This window comes from Anomalospiza imberbis, chromosome 29, assembly GCF_031753505.1.
Source record: "Anomalospiza imberbis isolate Cuckoo-Finch-1a 21T00152 chromosome 29, ASM3175350v1, whole genome shotgun sequence".
Classification (NCBI taxonomy): Eukaryota; Metazoa; Chordata; class Aves; order Passeriformes; family Viduidae; genus Anomalospiza; species Anomalospiza imberbis.
This window is the reverse complement of record NC_089709.1, coordinates 1,591,872-1,613,788: the sequence shown is the minus strand read 5'-3', so window position 1 is coordinate 1,613,788 and position 21,917 is coordinate 1,591,872. Positions and strand designations below refer to the sequence as shown.

The following is a 21,917-nucleotide window of genomic DNA, read 5'->3' as shown; positions in this document are numbered from 1 at the left end:
GTCACTGGCGACTCTTCGACGACCCCCGGGGTGGGGTTGAGGGGGTCGCGTGTGTTGTGTTCACGTAGGGGCACTTTAAGGAGGGCACCACACGGGACAGGTGAGAGCACACCGGGTGACACAACTCCGCCAAGCCCCGCCTCTTTCCGCCTGAGCCCCGCCCCTCCCGCCTGAGGCACCACCCCCAATGCCCCGCCCCGCCCCGTTCCCGGACGCTCTGCGAGCTGTTGGGGCGTTGCCATGGCAACAGTCGGTCCCGACAAATCGTGACAGTGGCTTCGGACGGGAATACACCGTCCCAGTCGGAGCAGACACATCCCAGCCGTCGGTTCCGCCACATTGTGACCGTCGGCTCCAGGACAACAGGACAGCACCCATAGCCCCCGCAGCGGCAGCGTGATGGCAGCCGCGACTGCCGGCACAGGATCCCGGTCCCTCCGAGCCCGGGGCTCCTCCCGGAGGTCCCTCCTCGCCCGCCGCCTCCAGCTTTCACCGCCGGGATCTCAGACTGTCCGTCCCGATGTCTCCCCCGGGCTCCCCAGTCCCCCCACACCCGCAGGATGTCCAGCTCCTCCGGCTGACCCCCGGCCCCGCTGTCCCCTCCGGGTGTGCCCCCGACACCCCGCGGCCAATCCCGGCAGAGGGCCCAGAGCTCCTGCCAGGATCCCTCGGTGTCCGGGGAGCACCAGGTGGGGGGAGGGTCCCTCAAACTTTTTTTTTCCTGCAGGTCACGGGTTCCAGCGACCCTGTTGTGATGTCTCAGGATGTTTCAAAACATCCTCAAGAGCTGCTCTCCTTCAAGCCCAAGCTCAAGACCATCCAAGTCATCACCAAGGACCTGATCCGGGAGCTCATGTAAGGCTGTGCCCAAGCCCTGAGGGTTTTGGGGGATTGGTTATCAGTGCAGCATCCCAAAATCTCTGGGGAGCAGGGATTGGCAGTGTGCCCTGGTCACCCCCAGGGATCCTGCTCCCTGCATGCCAGCCTGGTGCCACTTTCACCACACTTTCCCTTCCTGCCTCACCCCAAAACAGGAGAGCTGGGTCCCCACGGCTTCCCCAGCACTTCCCACATTGATCTGGGCTGGCTTGGTGGCTGAGTGGGCAGCTCAGGGAGCACAGAGAGCTGTTGGGGTCTCCATGCCACTGAGGTCTCTCCCTGTGCTCCCCAGCATTCCCCAGGAGAAGCCCAAACCATGTCTTATCATTGGAGAAAAGGAATACGAGAGGATCAAGGAATCAGCTCGAGCCCTGACTGAGGTGGAGGGTTGTGACAGGCTGAAGACCCTGAGAGCCAGGCAGGACGCAGCTTTCGTAGGCATTTCCCTTCCTGCTTCCCCCTTTTCCTGCTCCCCGGCAGGCCCTAGGGGTGGTGGTTTCAACAAGGGGGTCCCTTTGTCCCTAATGTTTTGGGGCACAGGAGAGGCTGCAGGGCTCAGGGCTCCACTGAGAGCTGGGCAGCATCCCTGAAATTGTGCCCAGCACTGCCAGCCTTCCAAAGGCACGGGATACCGCCCAGAGGTGTGGGGAGGGGTGCCCATGGCTGTGCCAGGGCCCCAGGAGCCTGACATGTCCCCACTCAGTGCTGGGAATGTGGCACCTGAAGTGTGACCCCTGCGAGTGTCGCTGTTGAGAAGGACGGGAACAAAAGGACTCGAAGTTAGAAGGCAAAGAAATGAACTGATTTATTTCAAATGCACCGCTCTAAGTATAGAGAACATCGTGCAGACTAATTTCATTGGTCTTAAAGTAAAAACATCTCACACCATTGGTGTGCAGTGAATGACTCACGGTGGCAGAACATATCTATAAACAATGTGAACAACAAGAGATTAGTGAATTATTTACATTCTTTCCCAAGTGTTTCCCAGGCTCTTGCCTGGTTAGAAAAACCCTCTCTTTTTCTTTCTGACTGAACTGAGAATATCCATATGCGAGCCCTTGGGAAGGTGTCCAGGATTGGGCAGCACTGTCTGTCCCTGCAGGAAGCACTGAAAAAGGCCCAGATCGAGGAGCAGAGAAAGGCAGAACTGGAGGACAAGAGGGACCATCGGAGAGACGTGGAGGAGGACCTGCAGAAGGAGGAGCAGAAGCTGCTGCAGCGGGCGACAAGGATGAGGCTGGAGCAGGAGGAAGACGTGCGGGAACTGAATGCTGTAGGGCCACCACTCCCGGCTGTCACCTGGCACTGCCTGAGCCTCCCCTGCTCCTCGTGCTCCCAGGCTCTTCCTCTCCTTCGCTGGACCTCCCTTCTCCCTGTGTCTCAGTGCAGCTCCGAGCTACTGACACCTCTTGTCCCCGCAGCTGCTCCTCAATGCCAAGTGCAACATGATCCGGGACAAGCAAGTCCTGGAGAAGCGGATGATCCACAAGGAACTGGCGGAGGAGGAGAAGCGCCTGGACAAGATGATGGAAATGGAGCGAGAGAAGGGCATGGAGGTCCAGGAGGAGCTGGAGCGCCAGAGGAAGCAGGAGCTGATAAGGTGGGCAGAAGGCTCCCTCTTCCCCATGGAGGCATCTGGCCCATTCCAACCACACCAGCCCTGTCCATGCCAGTGTTCCCACGATGGGGAGCAGGATGGAGCCAGAGGAAACCCTTCTGCTCTCGTATTCCCAGAGCCCGGCAGGACATTGTGAAACAGATGGAGCAGAATGCAGAGGAGCGGGCACTGAGGGCTGAGGAGCTGTACCAGGAGGGCCAGAGGCAGCTGGAGCAACTGGAACAGAAGAAGAGGGAGGATCGGAAGGTGGGAGCAGGGAAGAGAGGGGTGCAGGGAGGTTTCCACCTGGCTGGAAAGGGGTTGGCAGAGCTGGATCAGCCGCACTCAGGGAGTAGTGACAGCAGCCAGCAGGATCAGAGCTCTGGTCCCTTGGGGACATTGTGACATCCCAGGGAGGTGGCCCAAAGCCTGCCTGCCTTGAGTGAGGAGGAGGAAGAAGCACTCGGCTTGGTGGTCTCCAACCCTGCATGGCATTTCCAGGCCTGGGAGCAGAAACAGGAGCGACTAAAGCAAATCCATGCCGATATTAAACGTTTCAATGTGGAGAGCCAGAGGCTGAAGGATCAACAGCGGGAGCAGGAGAGACTGGAGGACGAGCGGGTGCTGGAGCAGCAGCGGCAGAAGGCTGTAAGAGCAGCGGGCTCCTGGTGGGGTGGGCAGGGGCTGCAGGACCTGTCCTGGGGCTCTGTCCCACCCCAGGGCTCTGTCCCCTGTAGGAGCGTGAGTCCGCCTTGGAGGCGGAGCAGCAACAACTGCGCCTGGAGAAGGAGAAGGAGCTGGCCCGGCTCAGGGCCACACAGGAGCGGGCCCAGGACTGGCAGGCAGAGCGGGTGAGTGGCCCAGGCATAGGTGACGTGCTCCCCTGCCACCGTCCCTGTCACCACCCCGGCAAAGGGGCAGCACCTCTGGATGTGGGGGGTCTGCAGGACCGGCCCCTGGAGCCAGGGGATGTCGTGGAGTGGTGCTGGCAGAGCCAAAGCCATGGCCAAGGGCTTCCATAGCTGCCCCTGATGGGAGCCCAGCACTCTCTCCTATTTGGGCAGGATGCTCTGAGGGCCAAGAGGAACCAAGAGGTCGCAGACCGGGAATGGCGGCGGCGGGAGCTGGAGAAGGCACGGAAGAAGGCTGAGCTGGAGCAGCAGCTGAAGCAGGACCGGCTGAAGCAGGTGGCCCAGAAGGAGCAGTACCTGGCCATGCAGGTGGAGCAGGACCGCCAGGAATTCCAGAGGGTGCTGAGGTGAAACACACGGGACTGACGGATGGCTGAGGCAGTGGCCAGGCTGCTCCCCGTTCCAGCTGGTGGCTCTGGGGACTCCAGTGCCAGCCCAGGTGTTGTGCCAGGTGGGGGGGAGGGCTGTGGCAGGGTCCCTGAGCCAGTCCTGCTCTCCCACAGGGCCCATCAGGAGCAGCTGGAGCGGGAGAAGCTGGAGTGGGAGAAGAGAGAGCATCAGCAGCGCACCTATGCCGAAGATCTCCGGCGGCAGATCCAGGAGCTGCAGCAGCAGCGGCAGCGGGAGCGGGCAGCCTTTATTGCCGAGGGCCGGCAGCAGCAGCAGGAGGTCCGGCAGCGCAACCAGCGCCTCGCCCAGTTCAGGCAGCAGAAGCTGCAGGAATTCAGGTCAGGGGCTGCCAGTGCTGCTTCCCTGGGCTCCCTGAGTCCTTCCTGGTGTCCCAGCCTGGGCCACCTCGCAGCTCCCTCTGCAAACAGGACCTGCTGCGGGGCCACGGTCCCAGATCCATCGGGAGCCTGATGGATTCTTTCCTCTGCAGAGCCACCGGAATTCCTGACAAATATTTTGCCCAGGTGGAGTGCAGGGCTCGGAGCCGAGCCAGCAGAGCACCCTCCTAGGCCCATCCCCATGAGGAACCAGCTGGGATTCCCCACGGATTTGAGGCTCCATTTCCATTGTCCTAGTGTTATAAATGAATGATCCAATTTATTAATTAAAGAAAATTTATTAAATGGTCCAAATATAAATTTAGAGAATAAAAACGAAAAGCCACCATCAGAAAAAAAAGGGGCAGTGCCGAGCCCGGGATTGGCTCTGGGTGAGACACAGGTTTCACCACTACAGCATAGGGTCCCCTATGTTCACACCATCCACCCTGCATGAGCAGTTTTTATACAGTTTATATACAGTTATACATGCAGTTTTTATACAGTTTATACTTTTCCCTGGGAAAGGAAACTGGCCAGCCCAGGTTCCTGATGTCAGTTTGAAGGGTTCCCTTGGGACTGTCAGGGCAGCACAGGTTTGAGGTGGGGGCAGGTTGGGTCTGGGAGATATCCTTGATCGTTTGGATTTTTTGGAGGTGGTCGGCCACTCGGGGCCACAGCCCCTGGAGACAAAGACCGGCCCTTTTCCCTGGGAAAGAAAAGTGGCCAGCCCAGGTTCCTGATGTCAGTTTGTAGGGTTCCCTTGGGACTTTCAGGGCAGCACAGGTTTGAGGTGGGGGCAGGTTGGGTCTGGGACATATCCTCGTCCGTTCGGATTTTTTGGAGCTGGCCGGCCACTCTGAGCCATTAGCCCTTGGAGAAAACGACCGGCCTTTTCCCTGGGAAAGAAAAGTGGCCAGCCCAGGTTCCTGATGTCAGTTTGTAGGGTTCCCTTGGGACTGTCAGGGCAGCACAGGTTTGAGGTGGGGGCAGGTTGGGTCTGGGACATATCCTCGTCCGTTCGGATATTTTGCAGGCAGCCGGCCACTCAGGGCCACAGCCCCTGGAGACAAAGACCGGCCCTTTTCCCTGGGAAAGAAAAGTGGCCAGCCCAGGTTCCTGATGTCAGTTTGTAGGGTTCCCTTGGGACTGTCAGGGCAGCACAGGTTTGTAGGTGGGGGCAGGTTGTGTGTGGGATACATTATTGTTTGTTCAGATTTTTTTGCTCGAGGCCCGGGATTTCGGTGATCAGCCTTTTCTTTCCATTCAAGTCTTACATATGCTGAGTTTAACAAAACTTTGTCTGGGAACTCATGTATGCCAATCAGAGGGTTACTGGAACTCAACATTGTGATGTGTCTTCTTGATGGCTCTGGCTATCTCATTCGGAAATACTTATCAAGTATTCTTTGCCTGGGTGTTTCTCTGATTACCTTGGAGATGCTGTCATCTCCATGCGGGCCACAACTATTTTTATTGCAAATTATGTCCTTTTCTCCCTGCTGCCCGCTGCACCTTCCTGTCCCTGGCTTGAGTGGTTGAAAAAAAAAAAAACTTTCAGGAACATTTCTTACCAATATAACATATTTCATACATCTGTTTCTCACAGGCACGAACTATCTAAAATACACATAACACTGGGTTACAAGGAGGGGTGTACCCAAATTGTGTTCTCCTCCCATGTCCACCATCCTGATGAACTGTGAATGGGTAGGTCACTCCCTGTAGCTGCCCAGTGCACAGCTGAGCCCCCAGGCTGCAAGCTGGGTATTGTAAAATGCAGGCGAACCCAGTGGGAAGAAATGATGGTGTCCAACTCCAGTTCAGAAGGCTGAATGATTTCTTTATCAGAACTATACTATAATACATTCACATACTATTTAAAGGAAGATACTAAAACTACATACCTACTTGTTCTAACTACCAAATCTAACTCACAAGTTGTGACCTTCTTTCAAGAGTCTAGCCACAGGTGGATTGGATTGGCCATCAGGCTGAAACAATCCTCACCAGAATCCAACCAAGCCATCACCCCAGGTAAACAATTCTCCAAACATATTCCACACGGGAAAAACAAGGAGCAGAAATAGAAATTGTTTTGTCTTTCTCTCTGTGCTCCTCTATGAAAAATCCTGAGAGAGAGAGAAATGTGCTGCCACAGCTGGGTGTTCCATAGGGGAAGGAGACAAACCCTGCAGGCAGTGTTTGTTTGTCTTCCCAAACTGACTCAGTCCCAGTGGAGACCTAGGCCATCAAGGATTCCCCAGAACATCCCATGAGTCATAGGAATACATAATTCCACTGTTAAATTCCCTGCCCTGGGGAGGTGCTGAACATTCCTGCCCAAATCCGACCATATATAATCTGGGCTCTTTGGGGATTTGGGACACCAGCACCGCTCAAGGGACCCAGGGGAGAACCAGACCTTCCACAGGACCACTGCTTTCAACAAGACTGCAACCATCACTTCAATAGGACTTCATTCACCACCCTGACCGAAAGGATGCCAGGTTGTACTCTGCCTTTGTGGTTTTAACCCAGTCTTTCTGTATCATCACATTTATTGTAATCTTTCTATTAAATTGTAATCCTGACTTGAAATCTCTCTCAAGGTATTTGTGCAGTGTTAATTTCTCCCACTGGTTTACTTTCAAACCAGCACATCCACTGACTGAATTTTCCAATAAAAATTTTTTTCTGAGCAGTTTTTTTTTTTTTTTTTCCATGGGACTCTTGCTCTTCTCTCCTCCTCCTCCCAGTGCTCCCAAACCTGTGGTTTTACCTGCAGGACCACAGAGAGGAAATGGGATGGAAAACCCCCCTGTGCCCTGGCAGCACATGGATGGGAGTTGAGAAGAACATAAATCTCCTCCAGTCTCTCGTGGGCAAGACCTCAGTCAGAACAGGTGTAATGAACAAAGTTCCCAGTGTTCCTGGGGGTGTGGGCAGGGCCTTCCCAGTTCCTAGGGCAACACTGGAACAGCTGCTGGCTGTAGCTGAGTACCGATATTGAAATGTTAATTAGCTAATTGCTCTGTTTGTTTTCTCTGAACTACCTGGAGATAACCTGCCTCCCCCACTCATGCTGCCATTCTGGGACTAAAATGCAAATTAAAAAACCCTTGGGACCACGGGAGTGGTTTTTAGGGGATAAAGACACCCCTAAATAAAGAATTAAACACACTAGAGGCAGATAGACAAATGCCCTAGCTGAGGGAGAGGGAAATACACCCCCTGATCGACTTTTGCCCATCACCATCACCTACAAAAGACTAGACTAGAGTAGGCTGTGGGAAGCAAAGACGAGGAGACGGAATTTTCTGGTGTTGCCACAAGGAAAGGAGAGGGGACAGATGTTGTTCTGGACTTGAGCAACAGACTCTGCACGCCTCCTCACTCTTCAGCTACCAGTGTGCCATGAGGAAAGGAGAAGGGACAGCTGCTGCTCTGGACTTCAGCGACAGACTCTGCACGCCTCCTTCCCTTTTGGCTACCTGGGAGAACTTCAACAGCGGGGGCGAGCTCCGAGTCGGGCCCCCTGCCCAGCTGATCTTTTTAATAAAGAGCTGAACATTAATAAAGGCATTAGCCCTGTTCATTTCAGGAGAGGTGATGTTACTTCCCATCCTCTGGAAGGGACCTGCAGGTCATATTTAGGAGTGAGCAGCGAGTGCCAAGACCAGAACTGGAGGGGCCCTGGCTTCTGCCAGTGGGCCAAAGGGACACTGGGATCCTTTGGACTGTGTGGATTCATGGCCTGGCATAGCAGAGCCACAGGAGCTCATGGCTTTAGGTGACCTCAGGGCACAATGTCCCCTGATGCCATCAAGATCTGTAGGGGCAGAATCCATCTCTATTCCTGGGGTGAAGGGGGGTCCTAACAGGGACTGAGCTGGGAGATGAAGTGACCCCGACTGGGAATGGCCAAAACAGGCCCTTGGGACTGGTCCTGAGGCCCCAGGAATCCTTAGCACATACTCTCTCAGGAGAGGAAATTTCAGGGAGCCCAAAGGGCACTGTGGGGCTTGGGCAGAGCTGCTGTGGCGACAGAAGGAATTCCACTGCCGTGGCCTGATCGCAACTGCCCTGGAAAAAAGGGAGGCTCTGGAACCCCCACAGGGCCTTTGTGACATCCTCAGGTGGGGAACACGGCAGAGGAGGGGATTGGGACAGGGGACAAGAGAATTCAGAGCCTCCTGAAGGCTGCTTTGGCCATCAGAGCAATGAAGGTCCACGACCCTGCCAGGTTCATCTGGTGGAGGAAACATGCTGGGGGAAATGTCCAGGGTTTGTTCCTTGTCGGGGCTTTCCCTGGATATCATTCCTTTTGTGACCCTTTGGATTCTGAAACTCGTTGCTGTTGGTTTTATTCTCTCTCGTTGCTGTTTCAGGAAATTGTTCTTCTCTCAGCCCTTTGGGATCTTTGCTTTTGTGCCTCCACTGGAAAAACTTGTTATCCAGCAGAAACAGAACAGATGATTTGGGATAGAAGCATCATATAACCAACCCAGGACAGAGGGGGAGGGGCAGCAGCCCCTGGTTTTTAGTGGCAACCCCAAATTGGAGAATCCCATTCCTAAAGCCCGACCGAGCGAAACAAACACCATTTCTGCCAGTTTCACCAAAAAGCTGCATTTTGGGCCAAATAAGAGGGAAATGGGTCCTGTGCCCCCCTGGCACTGGAAGGAGACTGGGGAGCCATGGGTGTACTGGGAGCACTGGGAAGGGGATTGCAGAGCCACTGGGAGTACAGGGGTACTGGGAGATAGAATGGGAAACACGTGGGTATACTGGGAGCAATGGAGAGGCACTGGGAAGGGAAATAGGGAGCCCCTGGGGTACTGGGAGCACAGTGGGGAGGGAATGGAAAAGTCTCTGAGGGTACTGGGAGCACTTGGATGTGGAATGGGGAGGCACTCCCGGTAGTGGAATGAGGGAGGGGAAGCCCTTGGGGGTTCTGGGGGCACAGGGAGTTCTGGGTGCCCTGTGCAGCCTCACATGTGACCCCTACTTGTGCCCACATACCTGTGAATGTCAGGCACCCACGGGAGCAGTGGGGGGACACACACGTGTGGCTGCCCATGGGTGGGGTCCCCCACTGCCCCCTCAGTTCTCTCGGAGTCCCCCAGCTCCCCCCTGTGTCACAGCACATTCCCGTAGATGTCACCGGGTCCCTGAGGTCGCCCCTGAGGTCCCCGCAGCTCCGCATAGGTCACCTGGGGATCCTGGAGTGTGGTGGCATGGGGGGACGCTGCGAGAGACACGGGCTGTGGGATCTGGGTGGGGTGACACTCATGGGTGATGTGTCCCCCTGCATGTGTCCCCCATGTACTCACCCCCTGTCTGCTTGGTGATCAAAACGTCGGTGTACAGCACCTCCCCTTCCTCTGGGGGAGTCAGGGGATCCGGGGGGGCCCTGAGGGAATAAAGGGAACGTGTGGGAAGGGATGGAGAGTTGTGGGGTTGGGGTAAAAGGAGACTCATGGCTGGAGATCCCCACTCACCTTGCCTGCTGCTTCCTGGCGGCTGCAGAGGAAAGAGGGGAGGGGTGACTGTGGGGTCCCCTGAGCCCTGACCCCTCTCAGGATTCCTGAGCCCCCACGGGACCCTCAATATCCCTCAGGACCCCCAATTAACCCAGAAGCCCCTCAGAATTCATGAACATCCCCAGTGCCCCTGACTGACTCAGCCTCAAGAAGCCAAAGCCCGGCAGGGACAGAGACCCCCAAAACACCCGCAGGGCCCCTGAAAGAACCCCCAGCATCCCTGCAGGACCCTCCAGCACCTCCCCAAACCCTACAGGACCCCAGCCAAGGTCACAATTCTGGGTCTGTGGGTGCCGCCCTATCACTCCCCAACTCTGGGGGCCTCTACAGCTCCCTGGGACCCCCGTCCCCCCATTGTCACCCACCCACACAGTGCCACCAGTGCCAGGCCACAATGACACCAACGAGCAGGAGCAGCAACAAAAGGGTCCCACCAACACCTGCGGCCACTGCAAGAAACAGAGGGGGACACATGAGGGTCACCCATCACCCCAGGAGTGCTGCATACCCTGGTGACCCTGTGTGACCACACCTGTGTTCCTGTGTCCCCACGTTGTCACCTCCAGTGCCAGCTCTGGGCTGAGTGCCTGGAACACGCGGTGCCCGTCCTGTCCCAGCTGGTTGGTGGCCACGCACTGGTAGGTGCCCGAATGTCCCACACTGACATTCCCAAGCTCCAGGAGGGGACCCCGGGCCACCTCCTGCCCGTTGTGCAGCCAGGTGAAGGTGACAGGGGCTGAGCCCACCTGCACCGAGCAGCGCAGGCTCACGGGGTCACCTGCGCGCACCCGGTGTGCCGGGGGACCGGGGGTGATGGTGGCATTGGCCACGGGCACTGCGGAGACACAGACAGGGCTGAGGTCACAGGGAGGGGCTGGCAGCCAGTATGGGGGGATAGGGACGGGGGAGATGGGTGGGATGCGGGAATTTGGGGATGGGGTCACAACACAAAGGGGCGAGGGGACAAGGGGAGTGATGGAAGGAACTGTGAAATGTGTCTGGGGCACATGGAGGTGTCCAGGCAGGGACTCGGGGAGGCTGTGGGGTCTCCCCGTGCCCATCCCCGCACTCACTGCGCACCGTGACGCGGAGCCGGGCGCTGCTCTTCCGCACGGCCCCCCCCTCGGAGCGCACCTCGCAGCTGTAATTCCCAGAGTGGGAGACCCCCACAGCGGGCACCAGCAGCTGCGGGGACCCCTGCGGGCCCCCCACCACCTGCCCGTCCTGGTAGAACACGTGCAGGAGGGGAGCTCGGGGCCGCAGGGGGCTGGGGGTGCTGAGGCAGCTGAGAGTCAGGGGGGACCCCTCGGTGGGCTCGGGGGGACCCTCCAGCACCGGCACCGAGAAGAGCTCTGGGAAGGAGAGGGGAGGGGCATTTGTGACCCCAAGTCCCTGGGAAAAGGCTGTGGGGGTGTCGGGGTGGCGGCTGTGGGGTGCTCACCCTGCACTGTCACTGTCACCGGCGCTGAATCCTTCCACCCCCTGTATTCCACCCGGCCCTTGCAGCTGTAGCGCCCACTGTGCTTCAGCTGCAGAGGGAGCAGGGACAGCTCGGTCCCATCGCGGAGCACCCTCAGTTTCTTCCCCTCACGGTAGAAGGACACCCTGGTGACCGCGTTGTTCCACCAGCCCCGGCAGCGCAGTGTCACCGTGTCCCCCTCCAGCAGCACCCACGCCGGCACCTGCAGCACCAGCGAGTCTGGGGGACAGAGGGCTCCTGTCACACCCGATGGCACCGGGAGCCCCCAATGGGTCACACCAGCCTACCAGGGGTCCCCAGTTTCAGCACGGGGGTCCCCCCTCACTGGGATGCTCTGGGGTGTCCCCAGAGCAGGGGACACTCCCCAGGGAGTGACCCATGGGGCAGAGCCCACCCAGAGCCCTCGGGGTCCCCGCGGTGCCAGGCTGGGGACACCCAAACCCCCCTCACCGTCTGAGGCAGTCACGGGGGGGCTGAACCCACTGCCAGGTCTGGCACACCGGTAGGTGCCACTCTCGGTGACAGTGACGTGGTCTCGTCCCTGCTGTCCCCAGCGCTGCCCGTCCTTGTACCAGGTGGTGGCACCGGCGGTCCCCGAGCCCTGGCAGGTCAGTGTCACCCGCTCCCACAGCACCGCTGGCAGCCAGGGGGGCTCCACGAGGAGCTGGGTGGTCTGGGCACCTGCGGGTGACAGGGGACACCAGCCTGCCAGGGCCAGCACGGGGCTGGGGACAGCGGGGTGGGGACAGGGCATCCCCCGAGGACTCACCAGCGAGGCCGAGGGTCTGGGCTGGAAGGGAGAAGGGACAGGGTTGGGTGGGGGTGGGGACAGTGCCAGCCAGGGCACAGAGTGTGGGGGCTGTCCCCAAACTGTCCCCGTGGGGACAGAAGTTCTTGTGAGAAAGTGGTCCCCAAAAGATTTGGCGAGGCCAGGTGATATGTCTCTGTCAGAGCCATCCCTATCCCCATGATCCCATCCCCATGGCCACATCCTCACCCTTCTTGTCCCCTTCTGTCCCTGCATCCCAGTTCCCTGGTCCCTCTGCCCAGAGCTACCTGAGCCCAAAGGTGCCCGTCCCACATTCCTGTCCCCACATCCCCATCCCCAAATTCCTGTCCCCTCTTCCTGTCCCCAAAGCCACCCTACATCCCCAGTCACCCCAAGCTCCACTGTGGACAACCTGGACTGGCACTGCTGGCCTTGGGGACCTCAGGGGACCCCACAGCCCCCCTGTGCCCCCTCCCCACTGCTCTCTGCCTCACCAGGACCCATCCCCGGGCTGGCAGGCCCGTGCCCGGGGCACTCACCCCACAGGAGCAGCGCCACCTTCCCGGCCATCCCGGTGTCCCCAGCCATGTGGACTGGCTGTCACTGGCTGCTGTGGCCACCGCTCCCCTGGCTGGCGGCTCTTTGGATGAAGGGGAAGGAAGCGAGGTCACGTCTCGTCCCCACGTGTAGGTGGCCCTTGGTGGGGGCAGGGTGGCCTCAAGCTGGGCACAGGCTGTGAGCAGGGTGGGGACAGGATGGGGACAAGGCTGGGTGGCACACGGTGAGACATGGGAAACCAGTAGTGGGGGGCTCAGGGGGTTTGTGGAGGCAGTGATAGGTGTCATGGGGAATGGGGGTCCCCAGGGCTGGGGGGATGCAGGGTTGGGATTCCCAGGGGAACATGGGCTCCAGGGATTTGGGGTCAGGGGGTGAGGATGCTGGGGGAATGGGGGATCCCATGGGACTGGGGGGTCCTGAGAGAATCAAGGTCCTGGGGCAAGCGGATTTCAGGGGATGGAATGAATGGGAGAGGCTTCCTTGGCAATGCGGTCCTGGGCCATGGAGATCCTGGGGATTGACAGCCCCGGGATGGGGATCTCAGGGAGAGGGGGACCAAAGGAATGGGGGTCCCATGGTTGGGGTCTCAGCGGAATGGGGGTGCCAGGGATGGGCAGTGGATGGCTGGGCCCAGAGTCACAGCTTATCCCCGGGGTGCCTCAGATTTTGGGGTGACCCTGGGCCCAGCACAGCCCCCCTGGGGTGCTCGTTTTCTGGGCAGCCATCATAGGGCAGGTCTGCTTCTGTGCCCTCCCCTGCCCTTGATTTTCCCTCTCTTTATTTCTCCTTTTTCTTTACTTTCCTCACTTTTGTGCCATGTCCCCTCACCCCTGGTTCCCGGCTCAGCAATCCAGGGAGCACCTGAGCTGGGAATGGGTTGGGGGGACCCAGGGGAGGGGGAAAAATGGGGTGTGGAGGGGGGCAGGGAGTGCTGGGGAGGCCGTGGGGGATGGAGATATTGGGCTGTGCTCCTCAACATTTTCACTTTCTTTTTCATGGACAAGAAGGAAGAGGCCATTTGTGCTGAGAGGCAGATGGGAGAGGAGGAGGGGGTTCTGTCCTGGGGGAAAAGCAGGGGGGTCCTGTCCTGGCAGGTTCTTGTTTTGGGGAAATCCAGTCCGGGGGTGACTGGACATGACATCCTGGCATGGGGGGTCCTGTCCCAGGGAGTGGCACTTCCAGAAATGTCCCTGCACATTCCTGGCCGGGTGCCTGTCCCAGGGCTGGCACATCCTGGGCACCCCTGTCAACCCAAGGCTGGGGCCCGGCCATGGCCCGGCCCCACTGCACAGGGGTGGCCATTGGCCAGCCCTGCTCTGGCCAGCCCCAGGTGGCCGCCAGGGCCTGAGGGTCCCCCCTGCCCCCTTGGCTTTGATTCTGGCAGCTTTAGAGCTGCTGCAGAGGTGAGAATTCTGTGGGGGGAAATGGCCTGCCTGTGGTTTGCTCAGCCCTGCAAGAAGCACAAAACCCAAAGGGAGCCCAAGCAGTGGCTCTGAGAGGGACTTTGATGTTTTGCAGAGCAGGGCTGGCTGGAAACCCCCACTGCAAGGGCAGCTGACAGTGAACTAGTCCACAAATGCAGCAATCGATCATTTTGTCCCTTGCAGCAAGGTGCTGAGAGAGCCCCAGAACTACTGCAAATCCCACAACACTCTGCTCAACAACCCGCCCTGGACCCTCCTTTCTCAATAAAACCTGCAGCTCTCTGGAACCTCCCATAAAGAATGTTTGTGTTCTGGATGTGCACACCAGAAGAGAGGGAAAAGTGTGGAAATATTGAGCAGGGGCTGCACACGAGGGCCTGGGGAACAGTGGTATCACAGCAAGAGCAGGGAATGCCCAGGCAGGGGAATTCAGGGCAGGGTGGAGTGGATTTACCAGGGAATCAGACCCTGAGGCACAAACGGGCATTTCCACAGATTCCTGTGCACTGTCCCAAGGATGGAAAGAGCTTCTCCCCTTTGGGAGCAGAATCCATGGGAAGTCAATCGAGTTTCAGGGTGAGAAAAATTAGAAGAGTTCCTAAATATGCCCCAACAAAAGGCTTCCTTATGGGCTGGGTTGCTGCCCACCAGGCAGAGAACAATCCCATGGAGCTGTTGGGACACTCAGGGAGATTCCACACGCTGTGTTATCCACAAGCAAACACTGCTGTGGGATGCACCAATGGGCTCCTAAAGGGAACCAAAAAGTCTCATTTCTTTCTGATTTGTGTTTTTATTGTGAGTGACTTGTTGGGAGAGCAACTATTAAAAGGATTCTATAAATCAGAGCATTGTATAACTTGTCAGTTTGATTTTTTTGCTGAGTTTGTTTTTTATTGGGAAAAAATGCTGTGGTGGGAAAAGATTTTTTTGTCTTTATTCTATGGATGTGTAATTTTATCTGAATGAATTGGGCATCAAGTGTTGCTTGAGATGCCTGAGCCAGGAAATAGGGGGGACAGAAAAAAGCCCAGGGGTGTGTGGGGCAGAGACGCAGAGCCTCCTAGGACAGCCCTGGGGTGCCCCAGGGTGGGGGCTGTGCTGGGCTCTGGATCACCTCAAAATCTCAGGCACTGCGTGAAGGAGCTGTGACCCCCATGCCCACCCAGCCACTGCCCACCCCCATTCCCCTGGGAATTGAAACATGGGACCCCCATTCCTTACATCCCACCCTCTCCCTGGGACCCCGACCCAGCACTCACATTCCCCAGGATCTCCATGGCCCAGGACCCCATTCCCAAGGAGCCCTCTCCTGTTCATTCCATCCCCTACAACCCTCCTTCCCCCAGGTTCTGCCAAGGAACCCCATTCCCCTGGCACCCACATCCCTAGCACCCATCCCCTGACCCCAAATCCCTGGAGGCCACGTTCCCCTGGGACTCCCAACCCTGCGTCCCCCCAGCCCTCGGGACATCCATTCCCATGGCACCCCCATGGCCAGGTTTCCACCTCCTCAGGACCCCCATTTCCAGGGACGCCCAGCCCTGGGACCACCCATTCCCTTGGACACCCATCTCTGGTTCCCCAAACCCTCTGAGCCCCCCACTACTGGGACCCGATGTCCCACCGTGCGTCACCCAGCCTTGTCCCCATCCTGTCCCCACCCTGCTCACAGCCTGTGCCCAGCTTGAGGCCACCCTGCCCCCACCAAGGGCCACCTACACGTGGGGACGAGACGTGACCTCGCTTCCTTCCCCTTCATCCAAAGAGCCGCCAGCCAGGGGAGCGGTGGCCACAGCAGCCAGTGACAGCCAGTCCGCATGGCTGGGGACACCGGGATGGCCGGGAAGGTGGCGCTGCTCCTGTGGGGTGAGTGCCCCGGGCACGGACCTGCCAGCCCGGGGATGGGCCCTGGTGAGGCAGAGAGCAGTGGGGAGGGGGCACAGGGGGGCTGTGGGGTCCCCTGAGGTCCCCAAGGCCAGCAGTGCCAGTCCAGGTTGCCCACAGTGGAGCTTGGGGTGACTGGGGATGTAGGGTGGCTTTGGGGACAGGAAGAGGGGACAGGAATCTGGGGGTGGGGATGTGGGGACAGGAATGTGGGGACTGGCACCTTTGGGCTCAGGTAGCTCTGGGCACAGGGACAAGGGAAATGGGATGCAGGGACAGAAGGGGACAAGAAGGGTGAGGATGTGGCCATGGGGATGGGATCATGGGGATAGGGGTGGCTCTGACAGAGACATATCACCTGGCCTCGCCAAATCTTTTGGGGACCACCCCCACCCACTTTCTCACAAGAACTGCTGTCCCCACGGGGACAGTTTGGGGACAGCCCCCACACTCTGTGCCCTGGCTGGCACTGTCCCCACGGTGCCACCCCCACCCAGCCCTGTCCCTTCTCCCTTCCAGCCCAGACCCTCGGCCTCGCTGGTGAGTCCTCGGGGGATGCCCTGTCCCCACCCCGCTGTCCCCAGCCCCGTGCTGGCCCTGGCAGGCTGGTGTCCCCTGTCACCCGCAGGTGCCCAGACCACCCAGCTCCTCGTGGAGCCCCCCTGGCTGCCAGCGGTGCTGTGGGAGCGGGTGACACTGACCTGCCAGGGCTCGGGGACCGCCGGTGCCACCACCTGGTACAGGGACGGGCAGCGCTGGGGACAGCAGGGACGAGACCACGTCACTGTCACCGAGAGTGGCACCTACCGGTGTGCCAGACCTGGCAGTGGGTTCAGCCCCCCCGTGACTGCCTCAGACGGTGAGGGGGGTTTGGGTGTCCCCAGCCTGGCACCGCGGGGACCCCGAGGGCTCTGGGTGGGCTCTGCCCCATGGGTCACTCCCTGGGGAGTGTCCCCTGCTCTGGGGACATCCCAGAGCATCCCAGTGAGGGGGGACCCCCGTGCTGAAACTGGGGACCCCTGGTAGGCTGGTGTGACCCATTGGGGGCTCCCGGTGCCATCGGGTGTGACAGGAGCCCTCTGTCCCCCAGACTGGCTGGTGCTGCAGGTGCCGGCGCGGGCGCTGCTGGAGGGGGACACGGTGACACTGCGCTGCCGGGGCTGGTGGAACAACGCGGTCACCAGGGTGTCCTTCTACCACGAGGGGAAGGAACTGAGGGTGCTCCGCGATGGGACCGAGCTGTCCCTGCTCCCTCTGCAGCTGAAGCACAGCGGCCGCTACAGCTGCAAGGGCCGGGTGGAATACAGGGGGTGGAAGGAGTCAGCGCCGGTGACAGTGACAGTGCAGGGTGAGCACCCCACAGCCGCCACCCCGACACCCCCACAGCCTTTTCCCAGGGACTTGGGGTCACAAATGCCCCTCCCCTCTCCTTCCCAGAGCTCTTCTCGGTGCCGGTGCTGGAGGGTCCCCCCGAGCCCACCGAGGGGTCCCCCCTGACTCTCAGCTGCCTCAGCACCCCCAGTCCCCTGCGGCCCCGAGCTCCCCTCCTGCACGTGTTCTACCGGGACGGGCGGGTGGTGGGGGGCCCGCAGGGGTCCCCGCAGCTGCTGGTGCCCGCCGTGGGGGTCTCCCACTCGGGGAATTACAGCTGCGAGGTGCGCTCCGAGGGGGGGGGCCGTGTGGAAGAGCAGCGCCCGGCTCCGCGTCACGGTGCGCAGTGAGTGCGGGGATGGGCACGGGGAGCCCCCACGGCCTCCCCGAGTCCCGGCCCGGGCACCTCCATGTGCCCCAGACACATTTCACAGTTCCTTCCATCACTCCCCTTGTCCCCTCGCCCCTTTGTGTTGTGACCCCATCCCCAAATTCCCCCATCCCACCCATCTCCCCCGTCCCTATCCCCCCATACTGGCTGCCAGCCCCTCCCTGTGACCTCAGCCCTGTCTGTGTCCCCGCAGTGCCCGTGGCCAATGCCACCATCACCCCCGGTCCCCCGGCACACCGGGTGCGCGCAGGTGACCCCGTGAGCCTGCGCTGCTCGGTGCAGGTGGGCTCAGCCCCTGTCACCTTCACCTGGCTGCACAACGGCCAGGAGGTGGCCTGGGGTCCCCTCCTGGAGCTTGGGAATGTCAGTGTGGGACATTCGGGCACCTACCAGTGCGTGGCCACCAACCAGCTGGGACAGGACGGGCACCGCGTGTTCCAGGCACTCAGCCCTGTGCTGGCACTGGAGGTGACACCTGGCTCCTCCTGGCTCACAGGTGGGGTCACATGGGGACACCGGGGTGTTCAGGACCCCCGAGGTTCAGGGTGACCCCAGTGTGTCCCCCTCTGTCCCCAGCAGTGGCTGTGAATGTCGGCAGGACCCTCCTGTTCCTGCTCCTGCTCCTGGCTGTCATCGGGGGCTGTCACTGGTGGCACCGCCGGGGTGGGTGACAGTGGGGGGGGATGGGGGTCCTGGAGTGAGGGGAAGCCCCCAGAGTGGGGGCAGAGATCAGCAGCACCCAGGCCCCCTGAGCTGGGGGAAACTGAGGCCGCAGTGACCTCGGCTGGCTGTCCTGGGGGATCTGGGGGAATTTGGAGGGTCTTGGTTGGGCTCCAGGGCCATCCCTGGCTGGGCTTTGGGGAACATTGGGGCGGCACAGGGAGCTCCTGGATGGTTTGGGGAGCTCTTGCTGGGCCGTGCAGGGATGTTGGGGGATCTTTTTGGGGTTGTGGGGGAGTTTGGGGGTGCCCCTCCCTGCCAGGCTTGGGGTTCTGGGACTCAAATGGTCGGGGACACCAGGTGGGTTGGGAGCACTGTGCTGGTGCAGAAGTCCTGGGGTGTTCAGGGGTGCCTGGAGAGTCCTGAGGGAATCAGGGGTCCTGTGGGAATTGGGGCTGCAGTGGGGACTTGGGGTCCTGTGGGTGGTTGGAGCTGCCGAGGTCCCAGGAACGTTCAGGGGTCCTGGGGTCCCAATGGTCACCCCCTCCCCTTTCCCTTGCAGCTGCCAGGAAGCCCCAGGACAGGTGAGTAGGGGGCTCAAGCCTGGGACTCCCCTTTCCCCCTCCCCAGACACCACCCAGACTCCCCCTTATCCCCACAGGACCCCCCGGAGGAGGGGATGGTGCTGGACCCCCACGTCATGGGCACTGAGTGGGCAGGGGAGGGGGGACACAGGGACGCGTCACCCACGGGTGTCCCCTGGTCCTGCCCCACCTCGGGGTCCACGAGTGACCAAGGCGGAGCTGTTGGGACCCCACAAGGGACAGCAGGACCTCCGTGACCACGAGAACGTGCTGTGACCCTGGGGGCACTGGGGGGCATTGATTCCCCTCAGGGGTCCCTTCTTCCTCTTCACAGCACCCCACGGGGCTCCTCCTTCCCCCTCCCAGTGCTGGGGCCGGCACACAACCCTTTTCACTCTTATTGTACCCAAAGTACAGCTTTTTGATTAAACTGTGGGAGAAACAAGGCTCACTCTTTAACATTTGTAAATGTTGAATAAGGGATAAAAGGGACAGTAAACAGCGGGCTGGGTGCTTGGCAACTGCCAGAGGGACAGGGTTAACTGCAGCAATTCTTCTTCTAGACCTTTGCGTTGTATTGGTTAAATAGATAATCATGAAGGTTAGACATATTCAAACATTCTTTCGAGTTTATGTGTTTCAGGAATTCTTTTGCTTGGTTTGGCCCTTGATCCGTTTTCATAAAGTGCATGCCTTACTGCAGATTAAATTTATATATTTTATGTCCTCACAAGGCCCCCCTGTTCTGTGGTTTGACAGTTCCTGATAACTGAAGGGTCAGTGGTAGATTCCTCTTTCCATTCTTTCTTTTGATGTTTATTTAGTTGCTTCTTTTCAGTGTTATCTTATCATACAGATAAGATACTCCACCAGTACATGAAATCAACATTAGCTATTTCACAAATATATACTGACAATTGTCATTTAGTTACACCAATAAAGGCATTAGCTCCTTCTGCAACAGTTAATGTTATTATACACAGCACATAGTCTCTATCTCGACATTTTGGGAGAGCCAAAACTATAATACATTTATCAGACTAAAATATATATTCTACAGAGGGATCAGGGTAAAAAGGCTGACAAATTGTTGTGTACCAAAAGCAGTTAAAAAGTGATTACAAACTGTATTATACCAAAATGATTTGGAAAAGCCAATATAATAGTGAAATCCAATGACTACATAGTTGTCCATACCAGGGAGAAGGTATGTTGAAGGGTTTATTTGACTTCTCCTAATCCTGCTCTGATTTTGTCAGCAATAAATTCAATTCATATCTCTAATTGCGAGGCTGTTTTCCTTGTGACAAGATTTGATGAGTGATCTCTGCTGGTGCTTGTCTCAACCCAGGAAGCATTTGTCGAAATTTCTCTCCCCATCCAGGTGTGGAGGGCAGCGAGAGAGCGGCTGTGGTGGGTGCGGGGCATCCTGCCACTGCCCACCCACGGCAAGGCAGGAAGGAGGAGGAGGGTCAAGGTCAGGCTGTTGAGCAGAGTGTTGTGGTCTTTGCAGTAGTTCTGGGGCTGTCTCAGCACCTTGCTGCAAGGGACAAAATGATCAATTGCTGCATTTCCGTACTGGTTCCTGTGGCAGGCACATTCTTCTCCCTCTCTCAGTTTTTTTTTTTTTTTTTTTTTTTTTTCATAGAGGAGCACAGAGAGAAGAAAGACAAAAAAATTTCTATTTCTGCTCCTTGTTTTTCCCATGTGGAATGTGTTTGGAGAATTGTTTACCTGGGGTGATTGCTTGATTGGATTCTGGTGAGGATTGTTTCAGCCTGATGGCCAATCCAATCCCCCTGTGTCTGGACTCTCACAAGAAGGCCACAACTTGTGAGTTAGATTTGGTAGTTAGAACAAGTAGGTATGTAGTTTTAGTATCTACTTTAAATAGTATATTAATGTATTATAGTATAGTTATAATAAAGAAATCATTCAGCCTTCTGAACTGGAGTCAGACATCATCATTTCTTCCCACCAGGTTCACCTGCATTTACAATAGGTTCCCCCAGAGCCACCCTTGCAGTGGGGGTTTCCAGCCAGCCCTGCTCTGCAAAACATCAAAGTCCCTCTCAGAGCCACTGCTTGGGCTCCTTTTGGGTTTTGTGCTTCTTGCAGGGCTGAGCAAACCACAGGCAGGCCATTTCCCCCCACAGAATTCTCACCTCTGCAGCAGCTCTAAAGCTGCCAGAATCAAAGCCAAGGGGGCAGGGGGGACCCTCCGATGTCCTGGCTGCCACCTGGGGCTGGCCAGAGCAGGGCTGGCCAATGGCCACCCCTGTGCAGTGGGGCCGGGCCATGGCTGGGCCCCAGCCTTGGGTTGACAGGGGTGCCCAGGATGAGCCAGCCCTGGGACAGGCACCCGGCCAGGAATGTGCAGGGACATTTCTGGAAGTGCCACTCCCTGGGACAGGACCCCCCATGCCAGGATGTCATGTCCAGTCACCCCCGGACTGGATTTCCCCAAAACAAGAACCTGCCAGGACAGGACCCCCCTGCTTTTCCCCCAGGACAGAACCACCTCCCCCTCTCCCATCTGCCTCTCTGCACAAATGGCCTCTCCCTTCTTGTCCATGAAAAAGAAAGTGAAAATGTTGAGGAGCACAGCCCAATATCTCCATCCCCCACGGCCTCCCCAGCACTCCCTGCCCCCCTCCACACCCCATTTTTCCCCCTCCCCTGGGTCCCCCCAACCCATTCCCAGCTCAGGTGCTCCCTGGATTGCCGAGCCAGGAACCAGGGGTGAGGGGACATGGCACAAAAGTGAGGAAAGTAAAGAAAAAAGAGAAATAAAGAGACGGAAAAGTCAAGGGCAGGGGAGGGCACAGAGGCAGAGCTGCCCAGGGACCCCCATGTGATGCCTGCCCAGGAACTGAGCACCCCAAGGGGGCTGTGCTGGGCCCTGGGTCACCCCAAAATCTGAGGCATCCCATGAAGGAGCTGTGACCCATGGGCCTACCCATCCACTGCCCATCCGTGGAACCCACATTCCCCTGGCACCCCCCACCATGGGACCCCCATTGCCTTGGTCTCTCCTCCCTGGGGACCCCCATCCCAGGACTGCTGTTGCCCAGGACCACCCTTGCCTTG

General features: G+C 58.4%; 3 protein-coding genes across 11 annotated transcripts; 2 read left to right on the top strand and 1 right to left on the bottom strand.

Moving 5' to 3' along the window:
* The first annotated feature begins 384 nt into the window (after window positions 1-384).
* On the top strand, window positions 385-4,407 carry CFAP45 (cilia and flagella associated protein 45). Of its 2 annotated transcripts, XM_068174851.1 has the most exons (11): window positions 385-510; window positions 728-855; window positions 1,172-1,313; window positions 1,985-2,155; window positions 2,304-2,482; window positions 2,617-2,746; window positions 2,981-3,127; window positions 3,217-3,330; window positions 3,544-3,737; window positions 3,894-4,118; window positions 4,271-4,407. In XM_068174851.1, exons 1-11 carry the CDS (start codon window positions 400-402, stop codon window positions 4,347-4,349), a joined length of 1,620 nt encoding a protein of 539 aa, XP_068030952.1. In that variant the 5' UTR covers window positions 385-399; the 3' UTR covers window positions 4,350-4,407. The 2 variants fall into 2 exon arrangements, with proteins under 2 accessions (XP_068030952.1, XP_068030953.1); XM_068174852.1 differs by lacking the exon at window positions 1,985-2,155.
* Window positions 4,408-9,257: 4,850 nt separating this feature from the next.
* Window positions 9,258-12,696, bottom strand: LOC137463603 (Fc receptor-like protein 4). 4 transcript variants are annotated; one of them, XM_068174875.1, is made up of 9 exons: window positions 12,492-12,631; window positions 11,953-11,973; window positions 11,634-11,870; window positions 11,145-11,402; window positions 10,777-11,055; window positions 10,236-10,538; window positions 9,662-10,152; window positions 9,494-9,573; window positions 9,258-9,408 (listed from the first exon to the last, which is right to left on the bottom strand). In XM_068174875.1, exons 1-7 carry the CDS (start codon window positions 12,538-12,540, stop codon window positions 10,061-10,063), a joined length of 1,239 nt encoding a protein of 412 aa, XP_068030976.1. In that variant the 5' UTR covers window positions 12,541-12,631; the 3' UTR covers window positions 9,258-9,408; window positions 9,494-9,573; window positions 9,662-10,060. The 4 variants fall into 4 exon arrangements, with proteins under 4 accessions (XP_068030976.1, XP_068030975.1, XP_068030977.1 ...); XM_068174874.1 differs by having other exon boundaries at window positions 9,259-9,408; window positions 11,634-11,888; window positions 12,492-12,619; XM_068174876.1 differs by having other exon boundaries at window positions 9,259-9,408; window positions 11,634-11,864; window positions 12,492-12,607.
* Window positions 12,697-15,598: 2,902 nt separating this feature from the next.
* LOC137463618 (low affinity immunoglobulin gamma Fc region receptor III-like) lies at window positions 15,599-18,545 on the top strand. 5 transcript variants are annotated; one of them, XM_068174892.1, is made up of 6 exons: window positions 15,599-15,803; window positions 16,341-16,361; window positions 16,426-16,680; window positions 16,912-17,169; window positions 17,777-18,079; window positions 18,160-18,543. In XM_068174892.1, exons 1-6 carry the CDS (start codon window positions 15,755-15,757, stop codon window positions 18,252-18,254), a joined length of 981 nt encoding a protein of 326 aa, XP_068030993.1. In that variant the 5' UTR covers window positions 15,599-15,754; the 3' UTR covers window positions 18,255-18,543. The 5 variants fall into 5 exon arrangements, with proteins under 5 accessions (XP_068030993.1, XP_068030994.1, XP_068030998.1 ...); XM_068174893.1 differs by having other exon boundaries at window positions 18,163-18,542; XM_068174897.1 differs by lacking the exon at window positions 18,160-18,543 and adding an exon at window positions 17,259-17,538 and having other exon boundaries at window positions 17,777-17,987.
* Window positions 18,546-21,917: the final 3,372 nt, after the last annotated feature.